Below are 18025 nucleotides of genomic sequence, written 5' to 3'. Positions count from 1 at the left end.
AAGTCTGCTTTTACCACTTCTATTCAGCATAGTATTGGAAATTTTAACCAGAGTAATAAGGCAGGAAAAAGAAATAATAGTCATCCAAATTTGAAAGGAATAAGTAAAATTATCTCTGATCACAGATGATGTAATCTTATACGTAGAAAACCATAAACATTCCACAATAAACTATTAGAACTAATAAATTCAGCAAAGTGGCAGAATACAAAATCAAAATTTAAAAATCCATTACATTTCTATGCACTAACAATAAATAATCCAAAAATAAATTAAGAAAATAATTTTTTAACAATACTATCAAAAATTATCAAATACTAAGGGTTTAACTCAAGCAAGGAGTTGAAAGACTTGTACACTGAAAACAACAAAGCATTGCTAAAACGATGTAAAGTATACATAAATAAATGGAAAGATGCTATGTTCATCTATCAGAAAGTTTACTATTATTAAGATGTCCATACTACTAAAAGTGATCTACAGATTCAACATGATCCTTATAAAAACTGCAATGGTATTTTTTCAAGAAATAGAAAAATTCATTCTAAAATGTATTTGAGATCTTAAGGAACCCAAATTAGCTGATTTCAAAATTTGCTATAAAGCTACAGTAAAAATGAACAAATAAACAAAAGGCACATCTGTGTGTTACGGGCGTAAAGACAAATATATAGACTAATAAACTAGAATAGAGAGGCCATAAAAACCCCCTTGTGTATATGGAAATTTATTTTGGACTGGATATCCAAATGCTAAAGAATGAAGTTGGAACTTTAACTAATGCCATGTACATAACAGAAATTAACTTAAAATATAACCAAACCTACAAGTAAGAGCAAAAATTGTAAACTCTTAGAAGAAAATATACGGGGAAAAGATTCATGACACTGAATTTGGCAATTATTTCCTGGAGATGGTACAAAAGGTACAACCAATAGAAGAAAAAATTGACACAGACTTTATTAAAATTAAAAATTTTGTGCATCAAAATACTATTAATAGAGTAAAAAGGCAACCTACAATTTGGGAGAAAATATTGCTAATCACATACCTGAAAAGGGACTAGTATCTAAAATACATTAAGAATTCCTGCAACTCAGCTCCAAAAACCAAACAATCCCATTCAAAAACAAAGGATATGAATAGACATTTATCCAAAGAAGATGCACAAGTAGACAATAAGCACATAAAATAATGCTCTACATTATTAATTGATAGGAGAATGCAAATGGAAACCACAGTGAGATTCAGCCTCACCCTTATTTGGATAGCTATTATAAAAAACACTGAAAACAACAGGGTTGACATGGATGTGGAGAAATCGGAACTCTTGTATTTTGCTTGTTGAAATGGAAAATGGTACAACTACTGTGGAGAAGAGTATGACAGTTTCTTAAGAAGTTGAACAAAGAATTAGTATTTATCCAGCCATTTCACTTCTGGGTATATACACCAAATAATTGAAAGTGGTGATTCAAGCATATTTGTACACCCATGTTCTTAGAGGCATTTTTCCAAAAAGCCAAGGTGGAAACACACTCAATGTTCACTGCCGAGTGAGTAGATAAACAAAAGGTGGTATAAATACACAATGGAATGTTATTCAGCCTTTGAAAAGAATGAAATTCTGATATATCCTTCAACATGGATGAACCTTGAAGACATTATGATAATTGAAATAAGCCATCCACAAAGGGTCAGATATTGTATGATTCCACTTACAAGATTTACCCAGAATAGTCAAATGTAGAGGCAAAAAGGAGGACAGTGGTTAACAAGGGGTTAAGAGGAGGAGTACAGTTCAGTGCATACAGAGTTTCAGTATGGCATGATGAAAATTCCGGCAATGAATAGTGGTGGTAGTTACACAACAAAGTGAATGCACGAAATGCTACTGAACTTTATACTTAAAAACAGTTAAGATGGTGCATTTTATATTATGTATATTTTACCACAGTTAAAAAAAGAAAAGAAAAACAAAACTTAAGTGACCATATAAGAGTGGGTCTATTTTGGGCTCTTCATAATGTTCCATTGACTGATATACTTGAATTTATTACAACATTACATTGTATTTATTATTAGAATCTTACAGCAAGCTCTGAAATCAGTTAGAATAAACCCTCCAACTTTGCTCTTTTTATTCAAGATTGTTCTGGTTATTGTAAGTCCTTTATATTTCCATGTGAATTTTGGAATCAACTTGTACATATCTGCAAAAATATTTTGGGATTTTGACTGGTTTAGGGTATCTGGAAAGATGTGACAGCTTATCAACACTTAGCTTTCGAGTTACGATCATGTCATATTTCTCCATTATTTGTTTATTTTTTAAAATTTCCTTCAACATAGTTTTTATAGTTTTCAGGACAGAGATCATATACATCTTTTGTTAAATTTGTTCCTAAGTATATTGTCTTTCTGACGTATTGTGGATTGCATTTTTATTTCATTTCTAGTTGCTTGTAGGTAGTTTTAGAAACACAATCAACTTGGGCTATTGTCCTTATTCCCAGCATCCTTGCTAAATTTTTGTGTTATTCTATCTTTTGTAGAATTCTTAAGGTTTTCTATGCATACCATCATGAAATCTACAAGAAAAGCCATTTTGCCTCTTCCTCTATAATTTTTGTTCTTTATATATAATTTGTGACTTGCTGTAGGAGCATGGAGAACAACATTGATTAGTGAGCAAGGTATTATCCTTGACTTGCTTTCAATCTCAGAGAGAATGTTCAATGTTAACTAACATATTAGAGAGAGGCTTTAATTAGATGACAGTTGTCAGATTAAGAAAAATCTTGTCTACTCATATCTTGCTTAAAGTGTTTTGTAAAAATGGGTGTTGAATTTTCAAATGCTTTTTTGAATTTGTTGACAATGTCATAAGATGTTTCTCCTTAATTCCTCCTTCATTATTCCTAGCACTCTGAGCTTTACTTATATGTACAATTATCTTTTAAGGAGAAAGTAGGTCTATGTGTATCAGTTATTATTGACTGTGAAACTTAAAATCAATAATATTATTTCAGTATTGAAGTAGTAAATTTTACTGATTTTATTTTTTGATCTGGGGAGCAGTGTGATATATTTATTCTAGAGAGTTGTATGACTCATGCCACTTCTCTGTTATTAACCAAAGGGAAGAAAGGACAACCTCATGGGAACAGTTTAATCAGCCTTGACATCCAGGCCCATGACTCAGAATGATTTAAATGGTCTGTGACAAAAGAATAGTTAACAGTCTGTAAAATGTCTATTATGTTTAGTTGGCAAAGGCCTATTGATTTAGGGCCTTGAGTTACTCCCATAGGGTATTAGTAAGAAGTGATGTGAGAACTCAAGTTCAGCATTACTTGCCACCTACTAAAAACTCCAAGGTAAGTCTATTAATAAGGTACAAATTAAATCTTCATGCTAAATAGCTGCAGATGTTTGGGAAAAGCAGGGAGGAGACTACATGCTACTGTCTATAATTTTCTTCTGAGATCACATATGGCAACATTGTTAAAAAAGATGTCTTTAATGGTATTATTATACAATGAATGATAAACTCCAGAACTTGTTTTATGACAATGTCTTTTAGTGGAATAAAATCTAATCTCATCTAAGGATGTCTTCCACAGCTATGCTGCCTCGACATGAGTAAGTACAGCAATCAGTTTTGCACTGTAATTTATGGCTCTTTCTGAAGCTAGATTAGGAGCAGTGTGATGTGCCAATGAGTTGGAGCATTGAAGAACAGAATTTGCTACAACACTTGCGCATAATTCTATTAGGGAGGTCCACAGAATCATTCAGACACTATCCCGGGGGAACATCACTCACGCTGAGTTCAGTGACCGCTGCCTAATGTCTCCTGCTTCAGGGATGCTGAAGGATGGGCCCCACCCTGGCACCACTCTCAATAGTCCAAGTTCATGAAACGTAAGACCAGAGCAGAGGACACCACCATGTGCAGTTCTCAATTAATTCTCTATGTGAAAAGGTAGAATGATCAGAAAATCCAGTGTCACTCTCATCGTATGATGACAGCTAGGAGTCATAGACAACAGGCTGGAGATGGGCCCAAAAGGCGTGTTCATGGACCCTAGGCAAGGTTCTCATACAGGGCCACTACTTACTTAATGATGTAAGCAAAAATTACACGCAGAACCATTGACTAGACTGAAAGAAAAACATATTTAAAATGGTCTTTGAATAAACATTTTTATGAACAAAAAACAAACACAAAAAAATTCAACAGAAGAAAAAGTTACTTACACCAGAATAGAAAGGCTCACCAGACACACATATCACATCCTGTTCCTGGATCATCAAAATATCTTTGGCTAGGTGCAGCCGGACTTTGAAAGGCTCCTGGTTACCATCCTCCAGCAAACAAATTCCTGTCTTTGTCTTCAGATTAAAAAAAAAAAGAGGAAAAATTATACTTAGTTTATAGGTTGTAATTTTGTGGCCAATTTACAGCAAAATATGGTGAATAACATTTAAGAAGTGGTGAAAACACACTCTGATGAGCCTGAAATTGAATACTTGGCATGGGTGCAAGGGAAAAGGAGAATGATTTCAAGTAAAGCAAACTCTCGGATAATGAAAATGATGTCACAAAATTCACACAAAGGAGTGGGGAGTAAGGATTATGGTACATGTACTATATTTTTAAAATAATGAGAGGTTTTGTAATACTTATAATCTAAAAATAAAAAGGTAATAGCTTTATTGAGATATAATTCAAATTCCATACAATTCAACCCTTTAAAATGTACAATTCATATTTTTTTAAATATAATCAATGGTGTGCAACCATCACTGTAATCAATTTTAGAACATTTCCATCACTTCAGAAAGAAGGATCACACTCCTATTTCTCCATTTCCTCTCCCACTGCCCCAGCCTACTGTAAACTCCAGTATTTCAGCATTCCTAGTCACCAACAAACATATGCATGCATACACACATGCGCAGACATGCATGAAAACACACACACACACGCACACGCACACACAGTTTATACCTAGAAGGAAATAAAGGTAACAAGGTGCAGCAAACTACCCAAATTAACATAGTTAATTAAAAACAGAGCCTAGTTTAAGACCCAAGATTTTTGATGCCTAATCCAATATGTTGGCTTTATATACTTTGGGGAATTGTGAAAACGGACTGTAAAGATTTCTGAACTTGTGCTATTACCTAAGTAATCACCAAATAAGTCCATGAGTCTTGTCACTTATCCAGAATACATATATTAATCTGGATTAATATAAATATTGTCCCTAGCAAATACACTTAACATTCCCATTTGTCACAGACACAAAAGGTAATTCCTTTGAGACAGAATATAATCTTTAGCTCTTATTCTGCGCCAAAAAGTCCATAGGAATAATGACTACTTTGGAAATGACATTTTCTTTTTTTTTTTTTTTTTATTATTATTAAACTTCAAGTTGTAGGGTACATGTGAACAACGTGCAGGTTTGCTACATATGTATACTTGTGCCATGTTGGTGTGCTGCACCCATCAACTCGTCATTTACATCAGGTATAACTCCCAATGCAATCCCTCCCCCCTCCCCCCTCCCCATGATAGGCCCCGGTGTGTGATGTTCCCCTTCCCGAGTCCAAGTGATCTCATTGTTCAGTTCCCACCTACGAGTGAGAACATGCGGTGTTTGGTTTTCTGTTCTTGTGATAGTTTGCTAAGAATGATGGTTTCCAGCTGCATCCATGTCCCTACAAAGGACACAAACTCATCCTTTTTTATGGCTGCATAGTATTCCATGGTGTATATGTGCCACATTTTCTTAATCCAATCTGTCACTGATGGACATTTGGGTTGATTCCAAGTCTTTGCTATTGTGAATAGTGCTGCAATAAACATACGTGTGCATGTGTCCTTATAGCAGCATAATTTATAATCCTTTGGGTATATACCCAGTAATGGGATGGCTGGGTCATATGGTACATCTAGTTCTAGATCCTTGAGGAATCGCCATACTGTTTTCCATAATGGTTGAACTAGTTTACACTCCCACCAACAGTGTAAAAGTGTTCCTATTTCTCCACATCCTCTCCAGCACCTGTTGTTTCCTGACTTTTTAATGATCGCCATTCTAACTGGTGTGAGATGGTATCTCATTGTGGTTTTGATTTGCATTTCTCTGATGGCCAGTGATGATGAGCATTTTTTCATGTGTCTGTTGGCTGTATGAATGTCTTCTTTTGAGAAATGTCTGTTCATATCCTTTGCCCACTTTTGGATGGGGTTGTTTGTTTTTTTCTTGTAAATTTGTTTGAGTTCTTTGTAGATTCTGGATATTAGCCCTTTGTCAGATGAGTAGATTGCAAAAATTTTCTCCCATTCTGTAGGTTGCCTGCTCACTCTGATGGTAGTTTCTTTTGCTGTGCAGAAGCTCTTTAGTTTGATGAGATCCCATTTGTCAATTTTGGCTTTTGCTGCCGTTGCTTTTGGTGTTTTAGACATGAAGTCTTTGCCCATGCCTATGTCCTGAATGGTACTACCTAGGTTTTCCTCTAGGATTTTTATGGTATTAGGTCTAACATTTAAGTCTCTAATCCATCTTGAATTAATTTTCGTATAAGGAGTAAGGAAAGGATCCAGTTTCAGCTTTCTACTTATGGCTAGCCAATTTTCCCAGCACCATTTATTAAATAGGGAATCCTTTCCCCATTTCTTGTTTCTCTCAGGTTTGTCAAAGATCAGATGGCTGTAGATGTGTGGTATTATTTCTGAGGACTCTGTTCTGTTCCATTGGTCTATATCTCTGTTTTGGTACCAGTACCATGCTGTTTTGGTTACTGTAGCCTTGTAGTATAGTTTGAAGTCAGGTAGCGTGATGCCTCCAGCTTTGTTCTTTTGACTTAGGATTGTCTTGGAGATGCGGGCTCTTTTTTGGTTCCATATGAACTTTAAAGCAGTTTTTTCCAATTCTGTGAAGAAGCTCATTGGTAACTTGATGGGGATGGCATTGAATCTATAAATTACCTTGGGCAGTATGGCCATTTTCACGATATTGATTCTTCCTATCCATGAGCATGGTATGTTCTTCCATTTGTTTGTGTCCTCTTTGATTTCACTGAGCAGTGGTTTGTAGTTCTCCTTGAAGAGGTCCTTTACATCCCTTGGAAGTTGGATTCCTAGGTATTTTATTCTCTTTGAAGCAATTGTGAATGGAAGTTCATTCCTGATTTGGCTCTCTGTTTGACTGTCACTGGTGTATAAGAATGCTTGTGATTTTTGCACATTAATTTTGTATCCTGAGACTTTGCTGAAGTTGCTGATCAGCTTAAGGAGATTTTGGGCTGAGACAATGGGGTTTTCTAAATATACAATCATGTCGTCTGCAAACAGGGACAATTTGACTTCTTCTTTTCCTAACTGAATCCCCTAGATTTCTTTCTCTTGCCTGATTGCCCTAGCCAGAACTTCCAACACTATGTTGAATAGGAGTGGTGAGAGAGGGCATCCCTGGGAAATGACATTTTCTTTTAGTAATTATTGAGTCATTCTTAACATAGTGGAATATATATATGGGGATATATATTTATCCTCAGAGTTAATTGGTTAATTAATTTCAAATTTAAAATTTAGCAAATAGTGATTGCATGTATTAATGGCAAACAATGTGAGGTTTTGATGCATGTATATATTGTGTAGTTATTAAATCATGATAATTAGCATATACATCACTTTAAACACTAATAATGTATGTGTTGTGAGAACATTCAAAACCCTCTCTTGCAGCTATTTGTGATATACAATATTGTTAGCTGTGATCATCCTACTGGGCAATAGAGTAACAGAGCTTATTCCTCCCATCTAACTGTAATATTGTACCTGTAGGCTAACATCTCCCCACCTCTGACCCTTCCATGAGCCCCAGTGTATGGTAACCACTCTTCTACTCTCAACTCCAACATCACTTACTATCAGGAAAATGCAATTCAAAACCACAATGTAACACCACCTCACCCAAGTTAGAATGGTGAGTAACAAAAAGACAAAAACTGGCAAATGCTGGTGAAGATGTGGAGAAAAGCAAGCTCTTATACACTGTTAGTAGAAATGTAAATTAGCATATCCTTTACAGAAAACAGTATGAAGATTCCTTTAAAAATTAAAAACTGATCCAGCAATTCCATTACTGGGTATATATCCAAAGGAAATGAAATGAGTATGTCAAAGGGACATCTGCACTCCCATGTTTATTGTAGCACTATTCTCAACAGCTAAGATATGAAATCAACCTAAATGCCCATCAACACATGAATGGATAAAGAAAATATGGTACTTATACACAGTGGAGAACTATTCAGCCATAAAAAAGGAATAAAATTCTGTCACTTGGAACAACATAGATAAGGCTGGAGGACATTTTGCAAAGTAAAAACTGCCAGGCACAGAAAGACAAATATCATATTACATCACTTTTATGTGAAATCTATCTTTAAATTTAAGGAGCACGCTATCCCAGGCAAATAATACCAGACTTTCTCTTGGAATATACATTTCCATGGCTATTGCTGGGAGTCTGCTACTTTATCCTCTGTAATATTGATGGGAATATATTTATATACTGCAGCCTCCAAAGATATCTCTTTCTCTAAACTGCTTTTGTTCTTGTGTGCTAATGCATACTCTTTTGCCATCTATCATATACACTCTTATATTAGCTTAGAATTATTTTGTAAAGGTTATGATGTCTTTTTAGGAAAAACAGAAGCTTTTTCATGAGCAAGGAAAGCACTTTTTCTTCATCCATGGCACTAGCACACACATGCTCATGAAACCAGGCTGACTAATCTAGAGAAAATTTTAAGTGAATATATCTAGAGGACAAAAATCTTTTAACACAAGCATATTGTACTTTCCCTAATATAGAACATAATTTTCCTATGTTTTTACGCAAAGTCACTCATGTTTACAATGGGATATGGGAGAGGGGCCGACATGGAGCCTTTCTGAGGGGCGAAGCCACTCTGAGGAGTGGCAATATGAAATAATACATCAAAGCCAAGTGATCATAAATGAACACATTTGCTGATTTTTAGTACAGTATATTCCAGGACATTCCTCTCCCAGAAGTGTAATGGAATAGCTGGTAATCACAAATAATGCTCTGTTTGAACTTCAGGATGAGAAAAGTGTTTTCCCTGAAAGCCCAGAAATATACTTTTGGTACACATCAAAGAGATGCCAAAGATCATCCAGGGAAAGTTTGAGGAGCTAAAACAAAACTATGAGGATATTCTCATTTAATTTTTATGTGGCCAAAGCTATCATTCACGTAAATACTATGTAAAATGTTCACAAATTATTAGATAGTTGTCTGGAGAACAGAATACAGTCTTTGAGCTCGCTTTTGGATTCTGAAAGGACAAGAGTTGCAGAAAATAAAGAATGAGGAGGATTTTTTTTTTTTTTTTTTTTTAGAATAAATCACAGAAGCACACACACACACACACACACACTCACAAACACACATTCCAATAAATAGCTACTGGAGAAAACAGCACACAAAGTGCTAAAACAGATTGGTTAAAATACGTTTCCAGAAGTTAGAGATGTTACACATGTTACCATGAAAATTCAGCTGGTGCACATGGAAACACATCTAAAATCCCACACATGTATTAATTTTGCAAATACTGTGCAGCATTAACAGAGAATCACACATGAATTAGACAATAGTCCCTGACCTCATAGTATTCGTACTTATTTTACCTTATGTTATTTTACTTTTTTCTTGAGACGGAGTTTCGCTCTTGTTGCCCCAGGCTGGAGTGCAGTGGAGCGATCTTGGCTCACTACAATCTCCGCCTCCTGGGTTCAAGCGATTATCCTGCCTCACCTCCTAAGGAGCGGGGATTACAGGCGCCTGTCATCACACCCAGCTAAGTTTTTTGTATTTTTATTAGAGACGGGGTTTCACCACCCTTTTGGCCATGCTGATCTCAAAATCCTGACCTCAGGTGATCCGCCTCGGCCTCCCAAAGTGCTAGGATGACAGGTGTGAGCCACCGCGCCCGATCTCGTACTTATTTTGAAAGTACATATATAAAAAACCACAATATGACATCTGATAAGGGAGCAACATGGGGACAGGAATTTAATATTCTTGAGGGATGGGGGTTTATGGAGGATAGGAAATACGTGTGGTTTGTCTTGAAAAAAAAAAATAAACTGAGGAAACCATAATTAAAGGAACAAATGTCATTTTAATCAAGAGGAAACACATGAGTAAAGATATGGAAGCGTGAAAATGCACGCCACGTGATGATGCAGGAAAATGAGGGTGCGCTTGCCGCTGAGCCTGTGTAGTCCAGCAGGGGCCGCTGCGGGAGAGATGTCTGGAGAGGACCAGGCGGGCCAACGCCCTGTATGATGGGCGGATGGTGGACGGTAAGGGAGACGCCATATATAAATGTGAGCAAGAAGATAATACGTTCACTGTTATGTGTTCTAAATGTATTTCTTGTAGCAGAGTAGAAGACGGAGAAGAAATGGGAAAGTTAAAACACACTGTTGACAGAAACAGGCACTGAGCAGGGAAGTTGGGGACTGATAAACAGGTGCATTGGAGTCAGAGCTTCTCTGGGAGATGCAGGAAGATGGATAAACTCCATTTCAGGGCACTGTCGTGATTAGAATCAGCGTTGCTGGACTAAGATCCTCACTCATGAAATATGGTCATATATTTCATTATTTGTTGTTTAATAATAATTATTCATATAGTGCTCACTGTGTGACAAAAAGTATTAATTTGTTTTTCTCCCTTAACAAAAATTAATGCAGCCATCTGCCTTTACAGATTAGACAAGTGCAGAGGGACCCAGAGGAAGAATTCAACCGAGGCAGGTGGACACTTCACCGCACGGCCTGCTTTACCTCATACACAGATTATTTAAGAATGCCATCCCCAGTTGTCCTGTACACAGTGACATGGCTACTGGCATCTTTCACTGGAGAGAATTATGGTTATCAATAATCTCCTATTGGGGTGTGGATAATTTTGAAAAGAACACTTAAAGCAGCTATTCTTCGTATATGGAAGCAATGACCACTAGAGAGAGAAAATGAGTAAGAGACTACCCTGGAACTTACAGATGGTCTTCCCCAAAGTCAAACTACTAGGAGGCTGTCTGATAGAGGAAGAAGTTTGGTCTCCACTCCTTCCTGAAGTGTTTTAAGAGCTAAAAATGGGAGACCGAATCATGGGAGCAGTTGCTGGTTGGTGCTGCAAACCTAAAACAGCCCCACCTGCAAAGTCTTTACACATCTGTGGATTCAAATTATTTAGATATTGAAAATCACCTACATAATTATTGTTCTCAAATTTTAATATAAACTGAAGACACACACTTACCTTCTTTCTTTCTATTAATGTGACATCATTTGTCTCCAAATTTTGTTGACTTTGCATACCATTGACATAAATAAAGGAATGTATGTGATATAGATACTGTATGAACGTATTTTGTACTTTATAAAATATAGACCAAACTTATAATTTTAAAGGGATGATTAATTTAAAAATGATACCATTGAGGACATAGGCATGGGCAATGACTTCATGTCTGAAACACCAAAAGCAATGGCAACAAAAGCCAAAATTGACAAATGGGATCTAATTAAACTAAAGAGCTTCTGCACAGCAAAAGAAACTACCATCACAGTGAACAGGCAACCTACAGAATGGGAGAAAAATTTTGCAGATCAAGAAAATGTTTATGAATTTGCGTGGGTTTACTCTTTAAACAAATCTCACATTTAACTTCTCTCACATTTAAACTTATTAAGAATTTGTACTTTCTTAAATGTAGGACCTACGTTGGATCTTTATAAAAGTAGAATGTCATCCATTTTCTACTTAAAAGTTAAGACCCTTTTAATTTATGTTCTAGTCTTTCAAAAAGTACAACATGTATTTTAATGAAACGTTAAAATTTAAGGTCTTTTAATTTTGAAATATATTCACAATGTCAAATGTAAAAAACGACAAACTACAAAAAGTAGACAAAGACCATAATATGAACTGCAAATTTTCTTGCAAGCATCCACAGTATTTCCATGTTTCAAGTGCCAAATACTATTTAATTCGTTTTGTCTTACACTGTACTGCATTGTAGCAGTAGTGCACTAAATGTTCTTTTAGGTGAAGTGCTTCAAACTGCCTCATCATTTACATTGCCATTCCTGGATTACTTTTAATCATGGCCTTTTCCTCAACTAAATTGTAGCCGTTATTCAAGTCCTAGCACCAGACTGAATTCTCTTTGAAGCCTTCTGAAATCATTCTATTCAAAAATGAGGAATCATGAGTGATTTAATTTCCTCTTTCCTCACTTTCCTGAACACATGGATTCCGTTAAGTAAATATTTGCCCCAAAATTGATCATGATTGTCTTTTGGCATCACATATAGTGACTTCAGCAATATTTAGCTATATCTCATATAAGTGATTTAATTTCCTCTTGTATATTGTTATCTCAGTAACAGATTGTCACACTTTTCAGTACTAAGGATTACTAATTTACAAGAACTAGCATAGTGATCACAGCATTACCATTGTAAATAAATCTTCTGAATCTAAATAGAATTTGAGAAATATCTCAAATCAGTACATCAAAACAATTTTGTTTACAAAAAGGTCTTGTAAATCTTTCCAGCCTCTGAAATCCAAAATAAACCATTTGTTAAAATAGTATTTGGCCACTGTCCAGTCTCTATCATATGAATGTCATGTGTCCCGTAAGTATCTCATTCACACAAATATCCACTGGGTTTCAATGAGTGCCTTACTAATCAAGACATAAGGGTTGCATATTAATGGAAATAGAAGACTTGCTACATTTAAAATTAAGTGTGCAATTAAAACCAGAAATGGCCTGGGTGCGAGTGCTCACCCCTGTAATCCCAACACTTTGGGAGGCCGAGGCAGGTGGATCACGAGGTCAGGAGATGGAGACCATCCTGGCTAACAGTGAAACCCCGTCTCTACAAAGAATACAAAATATTAGCCGGGCGTGGTGGTGGGTGCCTGTAGTCCCAGCTACTCGGGAGGCTGAGGCAGGAGAATGGCAAAAACCCAGGAGGCGGAGCTTGCACTAAGCCGAGATCATGCCACTGCACTCCAGCCTGGTGACAGAGCGAGATTCCGTCTCAAAAAAAAAAAAAAAAAAAAAAAACCTGAAACAATACAATTAAAATATAACATACAAAGCTTCTAGAACATTAATTCAATTTTTAAAAATATATGAACCAATAAGTGCTAAGTTAAAAAGATGAATAATTTACATACTCTGACTTTATAGTATTCTGTGTAGCACATGAGAAAGGTTTGTAAACTGCATTATAATTGATGAGTATTAGCATAGAGATATGTTTAAAATGTTATGCTTAAAGCATTAAAAGTAGAAACATAAGAACAGAAATATAAAAGCAATTTATTAGTTTTCTGAAAAACCCTTATATTTACAGTCTGAACTTTGTACCAACTGTGACAAATATTTTTAAATATATATTTTTCAATTGCTTTAGAAGAAAATAAGGAGTTATGTTCCACAAATTCATGCAAGCACTGTGAACACATGACATTTTCACTAAAATAACAGTCTTCACAAGGTTAAGAACTGAAGTCTTTCCCCGGTTTGATTTTAACACTACCAGAGGTAATCCAGTTATGGTTGGTTTTTGTTGGGTCATTTATATACAATAAAAAATGCCTTAAATCTTTTAAACAAATATAAAATATTTTTAAGCTGCATGTAGTTTTATTTTGCCCGAAGAATGAAAACACAGTGTTTTGAACGTTACATATTTAGCAAAAAAAAAAAAAAAAAGATAGTCTTTCTTCCTAAGACGGAATGATTATATTCCCTGGGGGCCCATGTTCATGCACTATTGAACTGTACACTTGAACGCTCTTTCACATCCTTGAAAGACTAATGTGCCACTTTAACTCATGCTGAAATGTGATGACAGCTCTACAGAGAATCTAAATTGCTGTGTATTAATACTTAAATAATATCGAATTACCTAAATAATATCAGAATCATAAAATAATAGAATTATAGGGCTGAAAGGAACCTTAGATGTCTTCTAATTTATTACCATTTATGTGAAAAGAATTCTTTCCAACACTTCCACTACCTGAAAAGTGCAGAGTTGGTGGAGAGGACCAACTCAATTATATTTAATATGCTCCAGTCTTCCTAAAGAAAGAGTTAAAGTCCGAGGCTTTCCATGTACAGTTAGGTTTTCTATCTTTGCAGAAGGAGAACATAATCTGGAAAGAAAAAGAGCCCATACCCCTCTCTCCATCTTCTGCCAAAAGCAGAGTTTCCCCTATATAAATTGGAGCCAAGTGTTTCCTGCTTATATTCTGTTTTTCCTGTTTGAAAAGCAGAAAGCTCTGTACTCACCTCCTCACAGGCGGTTCTGAAATCCATGTGCTATGGCACCACAAAGGATGTCGTCTGAAAAGACAGAAATAGTAAGCGATTAGGCACAGCATGGCATGTAAGAGAGAACACGAACATAGTGGAGGAAATCGTGAAGCAGAACTTGTGGGAAAACTGTGTTTACAACCACCTGTAAGAAACAAGAGCTCCAGGGTATACTGAAGAGAGGAAAATGAAGAGATGAAAAAAGTCTTAATCCCCAGCTTTTAGGAAGTATAAATATCCTGCCATCATTCAGTGTGATGAAGAGTGTGCATTTCCAGGCACCTCTCCATCCTGCCAGCAGGCGTTCAGACTCCATGTACCAGCAGATCAACCTCTTCTCGCTCATTCCCAACATGCATTGTGAAACCTGAGTTTGCAATTGAGAAAGAAACTTCAAAAAGAGCAATTAAAGATTGCCTTCATATGGTTATCTCATGAAAAAGGTTGACTAATCATTCTCTTTTTAATTAAAAAGCTACATGCATGAATAATTCTCTCTGGAACTTAAATTTTATTCACAATACGATGTAAGGAAGCAAGCTATTTGTCAGAGTGAATAATAAGAAAAATCAATGTATAAAATATCTAAAATAGATTCATCTATGGTCATTATAATATCTAAATGATGAATGTATGTTGAAATACATATACATGGTTTTGTAAAATTATTCTGGAGTGTTTTGTTTTCATTACTTGATACCCCTAACAAAACTAAGATTTGTCACGGAAAGTTGACACCCAGACACTATAAAACAAAGCAATGCAGAGCCGAAATATAATGGATAAGTAAATGAGACATCAAAGTAAGGTGAATGGTTGATTCCAAAATAGAAGACTCTATACTCCTCAAAATTACTCCGCCTCTCAGCCTTTGGAAGAGTAAACTATTATATCCTTCTTTGGCATTTCTTTTTAATTATACAAGATTGATTAATGCTTTATCAGGTAAGTGTGGTAAAACAGAGTAGGAGGTATCACCATGCTGTCACTGAACTGATGGATTACTACTATTGACTTTGAAAGAAAGAGATTAGCCATCATCAGTGTTAACCAAACACATCATATAATCTATTAAATATTTCCCCTAGATAAATCTTGTGGACTGTGAGCCTCATTAGTATTAATGAAATTTTTATTACTAACAATTAGTTTTTAAAATTGCTCTTAAACATTTTATTTGAAGAACCTGTAAATATTTTCTTGTCTCTAACTCTGATGTAAAGTTATTCTTTTACTACAAAAGAAGGAAAATTTTGATATGTATTGATTATATAAAAACAGGAGACATCTGGAATCAACTTCTTGCTACTAAAAACCAACCGGAGAAATAGACATGAGGATACTCAACCATCTAAATATAACCTCATGTTTGTTTTATATGCTGAATTTAATTTTAATGCATAAATTTTAAAATTTTAATTATTTCATAATATGACACATTTGAGCAGGTGCTGTATCTGTACCTTCTACCAATTTAGCAAATCTTCCTTTTTTAAATTCTAATCTTCTATTCTTTTTCATCAAAACAGTAGGTAATAATATCAGTTGTTTGTTCAGAAAAATAATACATAAGCACAGATATATAAGTATATATCTACATACTGTTAGATAAAATGTGTAGGAGATAACCGATTTGGATTGAGTCCCTACCTTAGGTTCTACTAGACTAAATCAAAAATGAAGCTACTCATCCTAAGCTTCACATCACCAAACTGAAAGCAAGAAGTTCGACTTTTCTAAAACATTGGAAGAGGGAATGATAGCCAAATAGCCAAACAGGCCAATTTTAGCTGGCATTAGAAGAAGTCCCCTCTGCTTTAACCCTAAAAGGAAAGTAACTTTGTAATGAATAATCTATGTTTCGGCTTTTATTCTGCTTCCTTCAGCCCTTTTCTGCATATAAATCCCACCTCCAGGGCTCAGCTCATCAGAACATCTTGTCTGAAGGTTTAAAGGAGATACTGCCCTGATTCATGAATCACAATAAAAGCCAATCCAATCATTTCACTGCAATTGTTGTATTTTTTCTTCTGACAGTCCTCCACTTCCATTTTTCTCTACTGTTAGATTCTTATATTAGTTTGTCACATTGATTACAATTAATGAACTGTTATTGATACATTATTACTATCTAAAGTCTAAACTTCATCTGTGTTTTCCTTGTTTTTCCTATTGTCTGTTTTCAGTTCTAGGATCGCTTCCAAGGCACCTCATTACATTTAGTCCTCTTTACTCCTTAGGCTCCTCTTGGTTGTGACTGTTTCTTAGACTTTGCTTATTTTTAAAGACGTTGGCAGTGTTGAGGCATGTTGGTCAGGAATTTGTAAGATATTCTTCCATTGGGATTATTCTGATGTTCTTTGTAGTTATTATAGTGTGGTAATGTGGTTTTGGAGGGGGGAAGATCTCAGAAGTAAAGTGCCATTTTCATCCCATTCAATCAAGGATACGTGTGAGCAATACGACTTAACACTCGAGTGCTTGCTAATCTTATCATCCCGCTGACATAGTGTTTGTCAGCTTTTTCTATTGTAAAGTTCTTTTTTCCTCTTCTCTCCACGCAATACTGGTTGGAAAGAGGTTACTATGAGTACCTCACACCTAAGGAATTGGAGGTTATGCTTCCCATTCCTGAGGCTGACCTATCTTCATAAATTATTTGAGATTACTCTGCACAGGAGACAGAGTTGTTTTCCACCATTTATTGATTGAGCCAATCATTTATTTTAGGACCTCTCTTCTGACAGAGCAAAGAAATATCTGTGTGTATACTAACCCATGTTAGCATGCACATATCGATAGACATGTCCCTATATAACTACCTGCATCTATATCAAGCTGGACAACAGTTATTAGTGATGCTCCACCTCTAATAGCAACCACATGTGCTATTCTAGTCTTCTTTCTTCACTTATCTGTAAACTTCTACTGTACAAGATTGATGAATGCTTGTTTAGGTAAATGGTAGAATAGGCTAAGAGGTGTCACCATGTTGTCACTGATAAATTATTACTATTGGCTGTGAAAGGAAATAGACTGGTCATTTTCAGTAGAAACTGAATGTGTCATACAGTCAATTAAATATTTCTTAAGTCTCTGACAGTGAGAAACCTAGTTTCCAATAACCAACCATTCATGTGCTCAGCTGTGCAATCCCAGTATACACGTATAGTCATAAGAAATGCTAACCCACAGGCCTGTGGGAAACAACTTTATCCATTAGAGCATAGTTTATTTTACCTTTCATCATATAGACTGCACTTATTATCAAAAGTACTTATGTCTACCCCAGTGATGGGTGGAGAGAAATGACCATATGCTAGTTTCTCTGCAGACCTCACATGTTTCCCGTGCCCTCTAGCATTTCTGCAATTGCATGAGAACAGTTTCCCCAAGAAGCTGCTGCCCTGTTGGTCTGGCCTTAAAATGACACACACAGAGCCAAACATCTTATATGACCCACAGAATGCAAGGTGCAGCCCAACTACCCTTACATCCTTGCCCAGGACAGAGCTGCCACAGCCACATTGTAGACCTGTGAGTCAAATAAGTGATT

At 35.8% G+C, this 18025-nt stretch overlaps 1 protein-coding gene across 3 annotated transcripts in view; it reads right to left on the bottom strand.

Annotated features, from left to right (window-relative positions):
• Nucleotides 1–18025, bottom strand: part of SNTG1 (syntrophin gamma 1) — a 906932-nt gene that overhangs the window by 381634 nt on the left and 507273 nt on the right. For all 3 annotated transcript variants that reach the window (XM_008000591.3, XM_073018076.1, XM_073018075.1), the window contains 2 exons: nt 14446–14499; nt 4264–4398 (listed from right to left, as the gene is read on the bottom strand). In XM_008000591.3, the coding sequence (XP_007998782.3) occupies nt 4264–4398; nt 14446–14472 (162 nt within the window). In that variant the 5' untranslated portion in view covers nt 14473–14499. The remainder of the gene's footprint in view (nt 1–4263; nt 4399–14445; nt 14500–18025) is intronic.

Source organism: Chlorocebus sabaeus, chromosome 8, assembly GCF_047675955.1.
Source record: "Chlorocebus sabaeus isolate Y175 chromosome 8, mChlSab1.0.hap1, whole genome shotgun sequence".
NCBI classification, from domain to species: Eukaryota; Metazoa; Chordata; class Mammalia; order Primates; family Cercopithecidae; genus Chlorocebus; species Chlorocebus sabaeus.
Note: the sequence above shows the minus strand (reverse complement) of the source record. Positions and strands in the feature narration are given on the sequence as shown.